The sequence below is a fragment of the Gekko japonicus genome, unplaced genomic scaffold, assembly GCF_001447785.1.
Source record: "Gekko japonicus isolate JY-2015 unplaced genomic scaffold, Gekko_japonicus_V1.1 scaffold5167, whole genome shotgun sequence".
Lineage (NCBI taxonomy): Eukaryota > Metazoa > Chordata > Lepidosauria > Squamata > Gekkonidae > Gekko > Gekko japonicus.
Window position 1 is genome coordinate 1 of NW_015177174.1, and position 16,956 is coordinate 16,956.

General features: G+C 46.4%; 1 protein-coding gene across 1 annotated transcript in view; it reads left to right on the forward strand.

The window, feature by feature from the left end:
- The first annotated feature begins 15,903 nt into the window (after positions 1–15,903).
- The window catches only part of FZD6 (frizzled class receptor 6), a 34,412-nt gene continuing 33,359 nt past the window's right edge, over positions 15,904–16,956 (forward strand). Inside the window, exon 1 of the mRNA XM_015428364.1 lies at positions 15,904–16,110. Coding sequence (XP_015283850.1) covers positions 15,931–16,110 — 180 coding nt within the window. The 5' untranslated portion in view covers positions 15,904–15,930. The remainder of the gene's footprint in view (positions 16,111–16,956) is intronic.

A 16,956-nucleotide genomic window follows, 5' to 3' on the forward strand; every position in this document is an offset into this window, starting at 1 on the left:
CACTGGTGTGTGATCCAGCAGGGTTCTTGTCACAGCTTGGGGTACCCTCCTCTGAAAAAGAAGGGGGAGAGCAGGGGCACAGCCCTAAGGAAGGCAGCAGCCCAGTTGCAGAGGTGAGGGAAGAGCCATTGTGTCCAGAAAGAGCAACGGAGGAGCAGCCAGGAGGGAGGCCAACCCGTGCTAGCTCCCTGTGGAGCAAAGTAGTCCTCTGAGGTAAAAGCCTCCTCAAGAGAAAGCTTTTTCAGAACTACAAGCAGGGAAGGAGGAGAGAATGGCCAGGGGAAAAGGGATAAAAGGACACAGCTGAAGGACTTTAAGTGGGTAAGGAGCTGTGGCTATATAATATTTTATGAAGACCAACCAAAATGCCACACCACTATATGGAAGCTTTTGAGTTCTCTAGAGATCTTGATCAGACTAGATGTTAAAAGGGATTGAGAGAGAAAACTGTATTTTTCAGGTTATGACTTTAAGACACCTTGGTCATCTATAAACGGGTTGTTTTGGCCTGGCTTGGGGGCAATTGGGAAATAGGCCCCCCCCCCAGCATTGTGGTGCTTCCATATACCTCCAGAATTTTCTCTGCTTTCTTTTCTTTTCTTTTTTTTTGCAATCTTTTCCAAACCTTCTTGGCGCTGATGTTTTGGGAAAGTGCAGCAAAACCAGATTGAGGATGGGAAAATACAGATCTTCCTGATCTGTCCACTGTATCGCCATATTCCTTGCCCCAGTCCCTCAGCAATGGCCACCTGCCTCTGGAGGGCTTTGTTGTTGTTGTTTTTAAATACTTGGCAATTAGCATATGATTATAATATTGTAATAATCCTTCTATCATGCTCTCTGAATTCCCAGCTTTCATTTAAAAAATCCCTTTGTTGTGGGGATATGCCTTTCCCCTAATATCTCTGCCATGGAAAGGGCTAAAGAATGACTTTTTTAAAGATGAAAGCTGAGAATTCAGAGAATGTAATAGACAGATTGTTATGCCAATGGCTGATTTAGAAAACAAGAATCTGTGTTTGCATGGAAATGGCCACTGCAGGGAACTGGGCTGGGAAACCGATCACGTGGAAGCCCACTGCTGCTGCACTGAATCAGCACTCATAGCAGTAAGGGGAAAAGCACAAAAACCTGACACATCTTGTTTTCATTTTATATGAAGTCCTCATCCAACTTCAGTGGTCACAAGGTGGAGCTATGGTCAGGCTCTCCCTTGGCCTTCCAGGAACAAGACCCCCCAAAAGGGAAAGCAGTCAGCTGAAGCGAAAACAAACACCAGAAGCTGATCAAATGTCTCTAACACCAAAAAGAACACACAGGTCCTTTAAAAGGCATAGAAGGAAAAGGAGTTTGTCTTTACATTACTACTAAATATTAATTTTCGTTGATGTACTAAGTAAAGAGTCAATGGAAGACAAATTGAAATACTGCTTAAGTCAGCCATTTGACATTCTCTTTTCTACCTGTTGAAAAATCTCTCTTTCTCCCTTGAGGTGGAGGCCATCTTTTGGGTGATTCCCATCCATCATTCAGGGAGGCAGGAACAATTCAAACTTCCTGTTTCCTGTGGTGGGAGTCACCCCAGACTCAGTTCTTTTCCTGCCTCAGTAGGGAGAGCAGCTTGTTAGGTTAACCTACCAATCTTAACTGATTCTTTTCCTACATCTTGACTCCTTCTCTTACCTAACTTACTACTAAAACTAATTCTGACTTCAACCCCCCCCCCCCCCCACGACCCGCTGTTGGGGCTTTATCTCTGCAGCATTTTCCCCCAAGGCTGCATAGCACAAGCGTGCCTCCATTAAATGGATCCCACACAGGCTGAAGATGGCTTCCTAGCCATGCCAGAGCCCAATCCGGCTGGGCGGGAGCCCAAGGACTCCGCAGCTTGAAAGCGGAACACTGCGGAGGCACCAGAAAAGCATGGAGAGCCTGGTGTGGAGAAGCGTGCCAAAACAAAAAAAGGCCCCTCCCTGTCTCCAAATGCTATGGCCTTTCTTTGGAGAGCCATCAGGGAAGAAATGGCCCGTTCCAAGGAGGGGGGGAAGGGCTCCTGCTATAGATCTCTCTCTCCCCACACCCATCCAATCCCTGGAAGGCATAAAGTCAGGGGATCCTGACCTACAAAGGCAGCCCAAAAGGGTTTTCCTACACAAATGGAGATCTACGATCCTCCAGAAGAGGACTGTATGTCCCAAAACTCTAGTGAAAAGGAGGAGGGGGAATTCTCTTCTGATGATGGGGAAGAGAGTGGAAAGAAAACTGCTTCATCGGAGCAGTCCTTCCGTTTTTTCAAAGGGGAAGATTTCCAATACTTACTATCTAAAACCCTCTCAGCCTTACATATACAGAATTCTCATCCCAAGGCTAACAGAGGGGATGGTATAGAAGAAGAAGGTGATGAGATTACTGATGAGTTTCCCCCCCAGTGGAATACTCAGAACAGGCATTTCCCTTTCCTGGTTTTTACGTCAGGAAAATAAAAGCTGAATGGCAAAGGCGTATGTCTAACAAACCTTTTCCAGGTTTTATGAAGAGATTGTACCCCACTACCTCACTTGCTTCCAGTCTATTGCAGGTGCCAACTGTAGATGCTCCAGTGATGGCACTACAGTCTTCCAGTCTAGTCTCTGAGGACAGTCATGGCAACCTACGCAACGATCTCAACAAACGTGCTGAATTTGCCCTTAAGAAGTCGCATGAGGCCAACGCCATGGCAATCAAGGCATCTACTTCAGCTTCTACGGTTTCCAGAGCATCTATCGTGTGGATGAGAAAACTAATCCAGATGCTACCTGACGACAACCCTAGACTGATGGAGGGAGTTACGAAAGTTCTGAAAGCCATCTCTTATACAGCTGACGCTACCTTGGACAAGATGTTTTTCACTTCCAGAGCTATGGCGTAGACCGCTGCTGTGCGTCGCCTAGTGTGGCTCAGGTCTTGACCTGCTGACTATCATTTGAAAGCGATTGTAGTCGCTTACCCTTTTCAGGGCGACAAGCTCTTCAGTGAACCACTGGAAAGAATTCTGGTGGAGACTCGTGATAAAAAGAAAGTGCTGCCCAAATTCATTCGACTGGGAGAGAAGGCATCAACGTCAACGTCATTTTGTACGCAACACACCCTTCCCAGATTTCGCTCGGATTACAGGAGATCTACATGGGGCACCACCAACAACAGCAACTTCAGGCAGTCCTTTCGTAGAGGGGCCCCCAACAACAACAGATTCTCGAGACCAAACTTCTTCAGGCAAGACAAAGGGGATAAAAACACCAAACCTGGGAGAGCATGACTATCTACAACCACTAGTAGGGGTGAGACTGACACACTTCAGATTCCTGGACCATGGGAGTGGTGTCAGAAGGTTACAAGATAGAATTTCTGTAAATCCCTCCTCAAAGGTTTGTCGCCTCCCCAATACACAAAAACAGTGCAAAGCGAGGCAGAACTTGGTCAGCCATATCCCACCTTATGGACATACAAGCAATAGAACCTGTCCCGAAAGAGCAACGGGGACAGGGGGTCTATTCGACCTTCTTTACCGTCCCCAAAAAAACCTGGGACTGGAGGGCGATTCTAGACCTGAAGTTCATAAACAAGTGTCAAGTCCAAGCACTTCCGAATGGAGACCCTCAGGTCAGTTGCAGAGTCCCTCCAGCCGGGAGAGTTTCTTGTATCCATAGACTTAACACAAACAACAGATTCTCGAGACCAAACTTCTTCAGGCAAGACAAAGGGGATAAAAACACCAAACCTGTTAGAGCATGACTATCTACAACCACTAGTAGGGGTGAGACTGACACACTTCAGACTCCTGGACCATGGAGTGGTGTCAGAAGGTTACAAGATAGAATTTCTGTAAATCCCTCCTCAAAGGTTTGTCGCTTCCCCAATACACAAAAACAGTGCAAAGCGAGGCAGAACTTGGTCAGCCATACCCCACCTTATGGACATACAAGCAATAGAACCTGTCCCGAAAGAGCAACGGGGACAAAGAATCTATTTGATCTTCTTCACCATCCCCAAAAAGACCGGGGACTGGAGGGCGATTCTAGACCTGAAGTTCATAAACAAGTATGTCAAGTCCAAACACTTCCGAATGGAGACCCTCAGGTCAGTTGCAGAGTCCCTCCAGCCGGGAGAGTTTCTTGTATCCATAGACTTAACACAAGCCTACATGCATATATCGATCTTTCCATCACACAGTACGTTTCTGCGTTTCTGTTTGGGGGAACACCATTTCCAATTCAAAGCTCTCCCCTTCGGTCTTTCGTCGGCTCCCAGAGTGTTCACGAAAATGATGGTGCACCCTGTTGCTGCGCTCAGGGAACAAGGAATCCATATGCATCCCTACCTAGATGATCTACTGTTATGGTCAAGGACTCTGGAGCAATCAATACATGACTCACAAAAAACGCTGCACTGTCTCAAGGAATTCGGGTTCCTTGTAAATATGCACAAGAGCTCCCTGAATCCGTCTCGACGTTTGGAGCATCTAGGCATGGTCATAGATACCAAAGCGACCTCATTGTACCTTCCACTCCAAAAAGCACGAAAAATCAAGGCCCTGGCCAACCAAGTAATTCTGGCAAGGTTCTCATCACTTTCCATTCTGACCAAGATGTTGGGCCTTATGGTGGCAACTTTCGACACCCTACAGTGGGGAAGGTTCCACTCCAGACCACTTCAACTGTTTCTAAGACCGTTCCAGTCCTCCATCACATTGAAGTTGGACATCTCAGTGAAGGTCCCTCTACAAGTAAAGATGAGTCTTTGTTGGTGGACCAATGTATTCAACCTGACAAAGGGGAAAGGTTTCTGGATCCAGGACAGGATTGAGATATTCACCGATGCAAGTCTAGAAGGCTGGGGAGCCACCTTCCTGAATCAACCAGCACAAGGGAAATGGTCCGTAGCCGAACAGACACAACCGATAAACCTGTTAGAACTTTGAGCGGTACATCTTGCTCTTCGGTTCTTCACACATCAAATCAAAGGGACCCATATTCTGATACACACAGACAACATTTCTGCAAAAGCCTATTTGAACAAGCAGGGAGGTTCCAGATCCTCCACACTGCAGAGAAAAGCCTCCAAGATCCTGAGATAGGCAGAGAAGAACTTAGCGTCCATTCAAGCGGAACATGTGCAGGGTGTCGTAAACGTGCAGGCCGACTGGCTGAGTCGTCAGGAGATCCAGGAGAGCGAATGGTCCCTGAACAGGGAGGTATTCCGCCTTATATCAATCCAACTGGGCAAACCAATTGTGGACCTGTTTGCGTCTCCAGCCAACGCTCAACTGTCGCGATTCTTCACAAGGTTCTTTCACCATCAAGCAGAGGCCACGGATGCTCTGATGACACCATGGCCCAGAGGTCTTCTTTACGCCTTCCCTCCACTACCAGTTGTACCACGTCTCTTAAGGAGGATCAGACTGTTGCAAGCAGAGGTGATAGTGGTGGCACCGTATTGGCCACGGCGCCCCTGGTTCACATCATTACACGAGATGGCGACACGTCCCCCATTGATATTACCAGTCCCTCCAGATCTGTTGGTGTAAGGACCGATGTGGCACCCCAACCCGGAGTGGTTCCATTTAACCGCCTGGAGGTTGAAAGGTGAAAGCTCCTGAAACTTGGTTACAGACACCCAGTGGTAGAGACAATCTTGGTATCCCGTAAACCGTCTACATCAAGAATTTATAACTACACCTGGAAGGTGTTTGTACGGTGGTCAAGAAGGAAGAAGGTTGATCCTCTGCATCCCAAGATTGGAGACATTCTAGAATTTATGCAGGAGGGCGTTCAGAGTGGTCTCAGAGTCACTACACTCAAAAAACAACTCGCAGCTCTTGCTACAGTTCTACCTCATTTTAAAGGTCATCCTGTCTCCCAGCATCCTCACATCCTCAGGTCTCTAAAAGGTGCTTCTTTCAAAAATCCGCCAACAAAGCACAGATTTCCAACTTGGAGGCTAAACACCATCCTCAACGTGCTAACAAAGAGTCCATTTGAACCGCTACAGGAAGTATCTCTGAAGTTCCTGCGGATGAAAGTCTTATTTCTGGTGGCCATAACGTCTGCTAGACAGATTTAGGAATTGGGGGCGCTATCCACTAGATCAGATCTCTGCGTTTTTCACAGGGACAAAGTCGTTCTCCAAACGAACCCTACCTTTTGTTCTAAGGTCAATTTGGTATTCCATAGATCTCAGGAAATCTATTTGCCATCCTTTTTACCAAATCCAGTTCACCCGAAAGAAAAACTATGGCACACATTGGATGTGAGGAGGGCTCTCAAATGCTACCTACACAGAACAGCACCATTTCGGAGGACAGAGGCCATGTTTGTCAACATCTCTCCACCTCATACAGGAAGAAAAATGTCTAATTCGGCTTTAAGTGCGACCATCAAAAAGTGCATCGCAGAGGTCTACAAGAGTTTAAATCTGTGAGTTCCTGATGGAGTTACAGCACATTCTCTACGCAGCACGGCTATAAATGCAGCCTTAACTAACAGGGCTTTGGTTGAGGAAGTGTGTAAGGCTGCTACTTGGTCTTCTCTGTCCACCTTTGTTCACCACTACAAAATCAACGTCTATGACTGTGCAGCCTTTGGGAGGAGAGTGCTACAGTCTGTACTTCCTTCCGATGACAACCACCCTCCCGTTTTTTAGGGACACTGCTCTTGGAGGTCCCACAAGATGGCCTCCGCCTCAGGGGAGAACGACCATTGGTACTCACCGTGAAGGGTCCTTCTCCTCTGAGGCTTGGAGGACATCTTGGCCCTCCCGGGTTGTCATCTTCTTTACGTTTGTCTATTATTCTGTTTTTTCATAGCTACCTAAAGAGAGAAGTGAGTCGATCAGATACCTACCAGATAGTAAGTGTTAATTCTTCCTGTTCAGCTTCTGTGGTTCTATAGTTCCATTTATATCATATAGTTAGTAACCTATGTTATGAGTTACCAAGTTCTTAGAGTATTTTCAGCTTAGAGTACTGCTTTCAGAGCACTCGAACTGAGCCTGGGGTGACTCCCACCACAGGAAACAGGAAGTTTGAATTGTTCCTGCCTCCCTGAATGATGGATGGGAATCACCCACAAGATGTTCTCCAAGCCTCAGAGGAGAAGGACCCTTCACGGTGAGTAACAATGGTCGTTTTATCAGTGAGATGCAGACACTCTCAAGGTACAGAAAGTATTTGGTGGCCACATTGGTCCATTGCAAAATTAAAAACCAAAAGCCATGTAATGCCTTTTATTAAGACCAACTGAAATAACACAACATGCAAGCTTTTGTGTTCCCCAGAACTCTTAATCAATCTGAATATTAAAAAATAAGGGTGGGTTCTTTGTTTGCATCTTGTATATAATGCTCTGCCAACTTTAATGGGCACAAAGCTGACCTAGTATCAGGGTGCATTCTTTGGGCTTCTGGGAACAAACAAAAAATGGAAGCCATCCAATTGAAAACACACACGCTAGAAGCTGATTAAATGTGTCTCTAATATCAAACAGAACATTCCCTTCAACTGAAATAAGTCTTGTTTAATTCATTGATATTTAAACGTTTGGAGCAAACATTCACAGGTATTGCCCTGACCATTTAGTCTCCATTTTGTTGGCCTCTGTCTCTATCCCCTCCCTCATGGATCACTGCCTTGACGTGGCGAGGGGGCTTGCGTGGCTCGATGAGGCTGTGGGCTATGCCATGGAGGGCCACCCAGGACGGACAAGCCACAGCAGAGAACTCAGACCAAGTGTGATCCACTGGAGAAGGAAATGGCAACCCACTCCAGTATCTTTGCCAAGAAAACCCCATGGACAGTAACAAAAGGCTATAAGTCTCTATCTCACTCTCGCTTGGGTTTGTAATCACCCTGTCTTTGTGAGGTTTATAAAATGCAACTGTTTGCCCTTTTATAGTATATTGTCGTGTGAGATGGTAGAACAATAGTAGGAGCAGAGACACCCAGCCTGATCTGCATTTCACCTACAGTGGTACAGCAGTAACTCAGAACAATGTCAGTGGCAGGTCAATAAGCACAGAGACATGCCACTTGGCACCACGAAACCTAGAGGAGGGTGACCCAATCTTCCACTGAGAGCACTTAGACTTTTGTTCAAAATATTTCAGCTCAATCAAGATACCTTAGCTCAAGAGTCTTGTTGCTCAGCCACATTCCTTTGTGACATCAGCCTTTAATAAATAAAGACTTAGGCTTCATTTGTACTGTTTGCTCCTCCTTTAACACCTTCCCGCCCACCCCAAACCTAATTTGGAAATGTTCCTGGGATCCAGGAATTCTACCTGCATCATCCGTACCCAGTCAGAAGGCTTGGAACTCAGACATTCTACTCTGCTTCTCAACACCCCCCCCCCCCTTTTCCTTCTCCTACATTCAGGACCCATAATATCTCTCTCCCCATATACCCAGCAACCAGATCTTGAGGCACTGTATTTTGCTGTATATCCTGCCTGATCTGGATAGGCCAAGCTTGTCAGATCTTGAAAGCTAAGCAGGGTCACCCTTGGTTTGTACTTGGATGGGAGACCAACAAGGAACACCAAGGTCATGACATGGAGGCAGGCCATGGCAAACCATCTCTGAATGTCTCTTGCATTGAAAACCCCAAAGGGTTGCCATAAGTCAGCTGTGACGTGATGGCACTTTCCACCACCACCATATACCCTGACTTTCACCTCCCTCACTGTGTTTAAGATCTCAGATGAAGGCCTGTTTCAGCCCCGCTACATCCCCAAGAGCCTTTTAGCTGGTCATGCCAGAGATTATGCTTAGCCTATGAGCTATAGGTTGTTGCACTGAAGTCACAAGGATTTTAATCATATTCTTCAAAGTAAGGTACAACGGAAGCAACTGCAGCTTCGAATGTATAAACACGTCACAGTACTAACTCCTTATCTGTTCTAGCTAGACTAGGCATGTCAAAAGTATAATTACTACATTCCTAGCTCAACTGCAGCCACTAACAGCAGGGATGCAAAGTAGTACCATAAAATGTATGCTATCCAAAGGTGCAATCAGAAGTAAATGTCACCATGGTAATATACAAAAAGGACAAAACAGTAGGTTAGCGCTCTTTTACTGAGCCCTCCATTTTATACACTACCTTTTGCTTTATTTGCTTGACAGCCTAATCTTACAGAGTCGTTTAAGTCAACTCAGCACAAGCAGAGACTTGTGCCACTGCAGCAACAGCATGGCTCCGTCCCTGACAAGCTGAGCAAAAGAACAGTATCTTTCTTGTGGTTCTGTGGCTCTATAAATTACCTTGCCTATAAATGTTACAGTCCCCTTCGTACTTAAGTGCACAGGCCATACCCATACAGGCTTGCAAGACTGAAGCCCTGTGCATCCCGGAATGCCTTGGGAGGGGCTCTCTGGCACCTAGTCCTCGTGTCTCAGTATCATCAGATTTTGGTTGGTATGCAATGGACCTCCTCTTCCCATCACATCTCAGAGCACTTTACCGGCACTAATGAAGGGTTGTGAGGGTATTAAATAAAATTATGAGTATACACATTTCATAAATGCACAGTGTGGAAGTGCTGTAACTTGCCCACGGCTACACAGTGAGTCTGTGGTGAAACCGGTAGAGCAGCACAGGAGCTTTGAATCCAATTTCAATCAGATTTCTGCACATACAATGTTAGTGCATGAATGTAGTAAACCTGAGGCTAAATCGCTGTAATCCTAGATGGACTGCAGTAGCAACTGATTATACGTATGCAGGGTTAAGCAACGGCATCAACCAGCATGGTCCACCAAGTCTCAAGTATAAAGGCCTGTCTTAAGTGCAAATTGCTAAACGGTCAGGAACTCTCAGCCTCAGGATATACCTACATAGCATTTGTTTGTGTCTCAAGTGTATTTACCCAGTGCATCTAATCCAGCCAAACCGCATACACCCAGCTCATAGCTCTCTCATGAATTACCTGGCTGCCCATAAGCCAGATGCTTGAAGGCTTCATATGTTCCACGCAATCCAGAAGGCAGAATGAGTGGCGCTGGCACACAAGATGCTTTGCCACATCTACCTTCCCTTTTGGAGTACAACCTCCTGCACTTACAGTTGTGTGTCAAGATACAAAATTGGAGATCCTGTGCAGGTACGTCTCCACTGTTCTCTTTCTGCCGAAGGGAAACAGTAGTGGCCAACCTCATAAGTTTTGTTGCAAGGAAGAATAAAATGTTAAGAAATTAGCCATGTTAGGAGATACAGAAATATGGCATCCTTATTTTAAAAAGACAAAAAAGCTTGATTCAATGCATGTTTCCTGAGTTCAGTTGGACTTACTTCCAGTTATATAGGACTAAAAGTTTGTGTTTTGTATTTTAAGTGTCAGATTAGGACTAGGGAGATCTGGGTTCAAATCCTTATTTAGCAATGAAGCTGGGTGACCTCTCTCAGCCTAACTTTCCTTACAGGGTTGCTGTGAAGACAGAACCAGGTGAGTGACCATGCATATAACTCTGAGCTCCTTGGAGAAAGGGTGGGATAGAAATTTATAGATAGTGTATTCCTTAAGGGTTTAAAAATCAGCAGAGAAAAAATGTTAAAATGGACCCAGAACTAGTGACACCATTTTTTTTGGTTCTAAAAAAGTTTTAAATTAATTATTTTTAATCCAGTACTGACATTTACATTTGTAACATCATCCTTCTACAACTGCATTTGTAAAATTTTTGTTTTTGTCAACCTCCTGTTTTTCAAAAAGTTACCTGCAATGCCCCGTTCATAAACACATTTAATTTTAAAGATTTTTTTAATTTAGACAGCTCCAAGTATTACACAGCTCCAAGTATTTGACATCTTTCTATCTTGGAGGCAGGAGAAGGTTAACATTTGTTTGGATTTTGCTTGATATACCCCTTTCCCCCTTTTTAAAAAATTCCCTCCACACCCAATTTTTGTTTTGTTTTGAGAATCAAAGTCCCAGTGGAATTCAGTGGGTCTTGCTGCTTCAGATTAAACATGCCTAGGTCACTGATAAATGATTTTTTATTTTGTTTTGCTGCTGTTTTAGCTGACTTAGCTAGCATTTTTTATTGCATTTAATAACTTGTAAGCTACCCGGTGAATGTTTACATGCAGAGAAAGATTAAAAATTCTTTAAACAAATATGTAAAGAAGATAAAAACGGCTGCTTTGTCCAGCCCCAACTCTGCCCTTCCATCCCTAGACTTTTAGGCCAAGTGGTAGCCAGCACCTACACAAGTGGCAGTAACGTGACAGTAAAATACAGGCAGAGCAATCCTGAGGTGTGCCTGCCCTGGGGTGGACAGCTGCTGTGCAACTATGGCAGTGCTAGTCCACTCTGTGTAGGGACATAGTCTTACTTTTTATCTTTCAGTGGCTTCAACTTTGTCAGCATCTTCAGCAGCTATGTTGCTGGGTTCCTTGGAGGTGTTGTGGTGAGGCAGCGGGGCTGTGATGGGACAGGGATGCTAGAACTAATCAGGGTTCGTCAGGCACCCATCACAGCACATGTGTGGGAAGGGGCAGAGCCAGGGATGATCACTTGCTGCCAGCGGCACAGCCCTCCCCACTTACAAATCCCTGGCTACCTCCCCACAGCCTTCCCCCATCACAAATCCCTGGCTATCTGCCAGCCATGGCATGGACTCCAGCATTCCCCCCACACACACACACACTGAGCATGAGCAGGCAAGGGAGCACATCCGGAGCCCTGCCACCCAGGCTGCCTTTGGGCGTTCTGCACCCTCTGGCGCCCTTGGGGAGGGTTGATCTAGCAGCCATGGGATGAGTGGTGGCCCACTGTCTTACCCTCCTTTGTAGAGGATCAGCACTACCCCCACGCACAACTACCTCCCTTCCTATGCCTGGCCCCACTCTGCACCCATTTGCAGAGAAGGCTTCTTTTGGACACCCACCCCCATCTATGTCCCCTCAGCTTGGCACCCACACAGCCTGGCCACAGGTACATGGGCCAGGGCATGTGGGGAAGAAGCCATGCACTGGTGCACCACGAGGTGTGGCTGAAAACTCCTGCACAGCTGTAACTGACCCTGAGCCTGGCAACACAACAAGGCAGGGGATGACCATTGGCATCCCCATGGAAGGGGCTTTCCCAGGCCCCTTCCAGAGTGTTCAGTTTTTTTACATTTGGTTTGTTCCCTTGAAAAGGGGATGGGGCAACAGTGACTTCAGAGCTAGGAATTTCCATGACTTGAGAAGCACAAATATTCTTCTTCATCCTTGTACAAGGACTGGGGTAATGGAAGGAACCTCACATCTGTACAGATGGCCGATCCCTCCATGGTACAGTCCTGGACACTCATCTCACATAGGGTAGGTGTTCCTAGCTCTGAGGGCCCTGGGACGAAGGCAGCTGGAACTTGGTGCAGCACCTGTGTTTTTTGTTAGGGTCGTTATTTCTTGCAAGGGCACCAGCTGAAAGCCTGATATTCCAAAAGCCACAGCAGTGTTGCTTTTCGCAAATGGCTCCCTACAAAGTATGAACTTTGTGTCTTTCTCTTGCTCTGTCCCTTCATTAGCATAACCACATTGAGCCCTTCCAGGTCTTCTGTAGAGGCAGAGCCACTGAAATTAACCAACATAACTTTCCTGCTCTGAAAGACACCCATTAATTGCATACGCTGGTGGTGGAGCATTTCTAGTGGACCACACCACCTCCTTCACTCCCACACAAACGGAACAGGGCAATAGGGCTGAACTGTTTAGTGAACCATTTGTGCCCTTTCTGAGTGTCCTCCCTATCCAGTGAAATCATTGGCACAACTTTGTTTGGAGCTGACCCAACCAACAGCAAAAGATGGGTTCCCCTTGGCAGCCGCTCCATGTGAGTCTGCTCCTGCAAGGGAATCAGTGCAAGGATTATGTGCTTATCCACTCCACTCAGCATGGTGGAGCTTCCCCCACACACACACCCTGTCTGACAGGGAGCCTGCAAAGTGACTGAGCTATCAGTCCAGTGCACAGCTGAGAGCTTGGGCCTCCTCCTCCACAGCCCTCCCAGGCCAGACCCCCACGTACCAAACCCCCTTGTGCGCAGGGACCATGGTAGCAGGAGTCCACAACTCCTGCCACTCTTGCTGGATTGCCATGCTGGCAGGCTCAGGTGGGGGAGGTGGCATTGCCAGGGTGGCTCCCAGCCACTGATGGAGGGAAAAGAGGAAAGGAGATTGGGGGAACAGACCCCTGCTTACCTGTCAGTGTGTGGCCGCCCCTTCAGGCCCTTGCTGAAAACATGGGGTACCTATTAGGATTCAGAACTAAGAGAGGTCAGCCACAGAGTGTGGACTTTGCTCTCCCTGTGAGGTCCCGGTGCCAAGTGCTCATCCAGCGGTGCTAAGTGCCCTCTCTGTGCTTTTCCTGCCACCAAGATGCCTCACTGCTTGCTCAAAGATTGCATGACAGGGAACTGTCGGGACAGCGGCCACGTCGCACACCCTATCTCATGAGTTCTGTGGTGTTCTGCTGGAAATATCTGTAGGGCTGGGGGGGCCATGATTGGGTGTGGGGGGGTAGTGGTTGGTCACACCCTTAGTTATTATCCTGAGCTGCTTGGGGACTCATGGGCATGGTCACAGCAATGAGGGGCACTTGTTTTTGACCTATAAAGGGTACCTATGGGCTGAAAGGGCTTAGGGAGCCACTAACTGCACCCCCCAAACCGCCCACAGAGACTCCGATGCACAGCCACTGTGGAGCTGCACTGGCACAAAAGAGTGGTGCAGCAGCACTGGGGCCCTGCACTGGCATAACTGGCCCTTGCACTGACCAATGAGATATGATGGCATACAGGTTAGTCTGCTCCCTGAGTCCATTCGCTCCCAGTTTAGGATTGCGCTGCAATTTACTTAATTTTTATTCCAGCCTCTTTCCAAGGAGCTTAAGGTGGGGTACCCTTCCCCTTCATTTTTTCTCCACAACAAGGTGCCTAGGCAGAGAGGGGAGAGCAACTGGCCAGTGAGCTTCATATTTGTAGAATTTGAACTTAGGTCTCCCAACTGGCTTTCAGACTGAAGATTTAGGAATGCCATTTCTGAATTTAAAAAAGAAAGCCCTCAACGTTTACTTTATTTCTTTTATTGGTTTTAAAATTTAAACATATTTCAGCCTACCTATCTTCCAACGAAGCACCTTGGCTCGTAGGTAAAACTGCCGCTTTAGGTTTAAATACAATCCTCATTCTGCTGTGTGTTAGTTGACTAGTAAATTCGTGGGGATTAAAGAGGGAATGGGAGCCTTGAAACCCCTCCTCCTCCACCTGCCATCTGAAATGGTACGATCCATTCCCTTTCTTCTGCAGCATTCTGGTCAGTCGAGGCGAAAGGAACCGTTTGGATTCCACCATTTTTAGGGAAGGGGGGAAAGGAAACGACAGGAATTCCAGCGGCTTCTCTTTCTCCTTTCGTGAGGGCGGAAAGTAGACCAGCACCGCCCCCCTCGCCCTTCTCCCCGGTCTTTGAAATATCGCGCGATCCCAGCCCCTCCTTCCCCGCTTGGCCGGGATAGGGAAACCCACTTGCCGTCGTCGGTGAGGAGTAACGACCTGAAGTGCGCGGCGTGAAGCAGCCATCGCTTCGCTGTTACTCAGGTGAGGAGGAGGGCGTGTCTTCTGCGCCCGGCCCAGGCCTGGCTGGTTTCCTCCCTGTGCTTCGCTCCTTGCTCGGTCCTGTGAGGGGACGGCGGCCCCGGCTTCCTCCATGGGTGGAGAGTCGGGTGGAAAAGAGGTGCTGCCTCTGTGCCCATTCTCGGAGTGCCGCCGGAGGAGGTGTTTACTCGGGAGCCATCCCGGTGGGTTCAGTCAGTAGGACTTATTTCCAAGTAAGTGTGTGTAAAAGAGCGGCCAGATTAGTGGCTGGGGGAGGGACTAGTGGAAGACTTCTCAAAATCTTCAGCGCCTCCAATACCACGCATTATCCTCGGAAGGCAACGAAAGGATGTGGATTTTTTTTTTTGGGGGGGGATTCATTAATAGCATCTCGAAGGGCCCCCCTCCCCCAACTTCATTCATAGCCTTCGAAAGAAAGGCTGGGATTGGAAAACCGGTTCCAGTACAGGGTGGATAAGCAGTCGTAGCTGCGGGGCTCCGGGAGCTCCAGGCGCAAAACATACCGAACACCTGAAGGGGGGGGGGGGGGGCAGGGGTGGGCGGCGTTATGGCTTGGCGTGTAACTGGAGGCTCTTGTGCCAATTGCTTGTTGACAGTTTAATTGGTGTGTAGGCATTCATTCCCCCCACCACCACCACCCTTGGTTATTTGTGGGGAGGGGCAAGTTGTGGCGAGCCAGTACTGAGACAAGTACATGGAAACAAGTTGGCTTACAGACTTCTTGCAGACTGTACATTTTGTTTCCTTATGTGAAGGCATGGTGGATTTTAGCTGGGGTTGGTCCTTGCAGCTATTGGAAAAGCCTGCATCACATGCCAGAGATTCTGGTATTTACCTGTGTTTGTCTGGAAAATCAGTATGTATTGTTCAAGCTTTTGCAGATGATTCTGAGAATTTTGCCTGGTATGTGTAGTTCTTGGATACAAGAATTCTCTACAAAAGTAACTGATATTAAATGAGCTGCCTTCGACAGAACTGATCTTGGTTCTTTTGCACTGAAGGATGTAACTTTATTTTTAAGAGTTTTGACTTTTTTGTGTAATACTTGTAAAACCTCTTAGTGGTCACAGCGGTTATCAGTTGTAACTGTTTATTTTTTTCCTTTCCATTTTGCAACAGGGAGAAGTTTAACTTTCCAGTATGAAGAGAAATAGCTCATCAGTCTGCAGCTATTAGTGCTTTGTTGTTATGGCTGAGGCATGAAAAGATGTCCGTACTTTCACTGTGTTAGCCTTCACTGTGAAACAGATGTTACCTAGGACAGACTGCGGTTATGTGCTGAAGTCAGAAATCTCTGGGAAGATGGGGATCTTTGTATATCTTCTGACTGGGACTTTAATCTTAAAACTGACACATGGGAATAGCTTCTTTACATGTGAACCTATAAGTATTCCAAGATGTTCTGGAATGGCCTATAATATGACATTTTTCCCAAATATGATGGATCATTATGATCAGGACACTGCAGATAAGCACATGACGGTGAGTTGTTCTTTTCTGAGTTACATATTTATATGTTTATAAACATTTTGCTGTGTAGTAAGTGATCATACACTGTTTGCTCTAGTTTAGTATTTGGGAGAAACATTGGTTATTTTCTTCCATAAACTATTCAACCATACTCATAAACATTAGATTTTTAGGGGGGTGGGATGCTATAAGAACTAGGTAGAGAAAATAATTTTGCCATGATCCCAGTTGAATTCCTGGAATCTCCAGTGGCACAGTTGAGAAAAACATAGTCCTCATTCTTTGCAGAGCTGCTACCAGCTAGAGACGATGTGCTAGATTAGATGAATCAATGATCTAATTTGTAAAGAACTTAGAATGCAGCTCTTCTGATACTTTTTTGAGATCTGGGAATTCCAGATGGCCATGCTAGTCTGTTGCATCAAAATCAAACAGGAGTCCAGTGGCACTCAAGAGACAAACACAGTTCATTCCAGAATAAACTTTTGCGAGTCGAAGCTCGCTTCATCACATGCATGAACATTAGTAAGGCTGATTAAGTTTGATTAAAGTTATATCTTGTCGTATTTGTGTGTATTTTGTTAGTTTTTGTACTCTGTTACATATATTTTTTCCTAATATAGAAAGTTTTGTAAAGGAATTCTTACTTAACACTTGTGGAAGGGATTTCTTAATATCTTGGTGAAATACCAATAGATTCAAGTGGGTAGCCGTGTTGGTCTGAAGCAGCAGAACAAAGTTCAAGTAGAGTGGCGTGGAGGGTGGGGTACAAATTTGAAGAAATAAATAAATAAATTTAAGACCAATAAAGTTTTCCAATAAAGTTTTATTCAAAGTATCAGCTTTTGTGTGCATGCA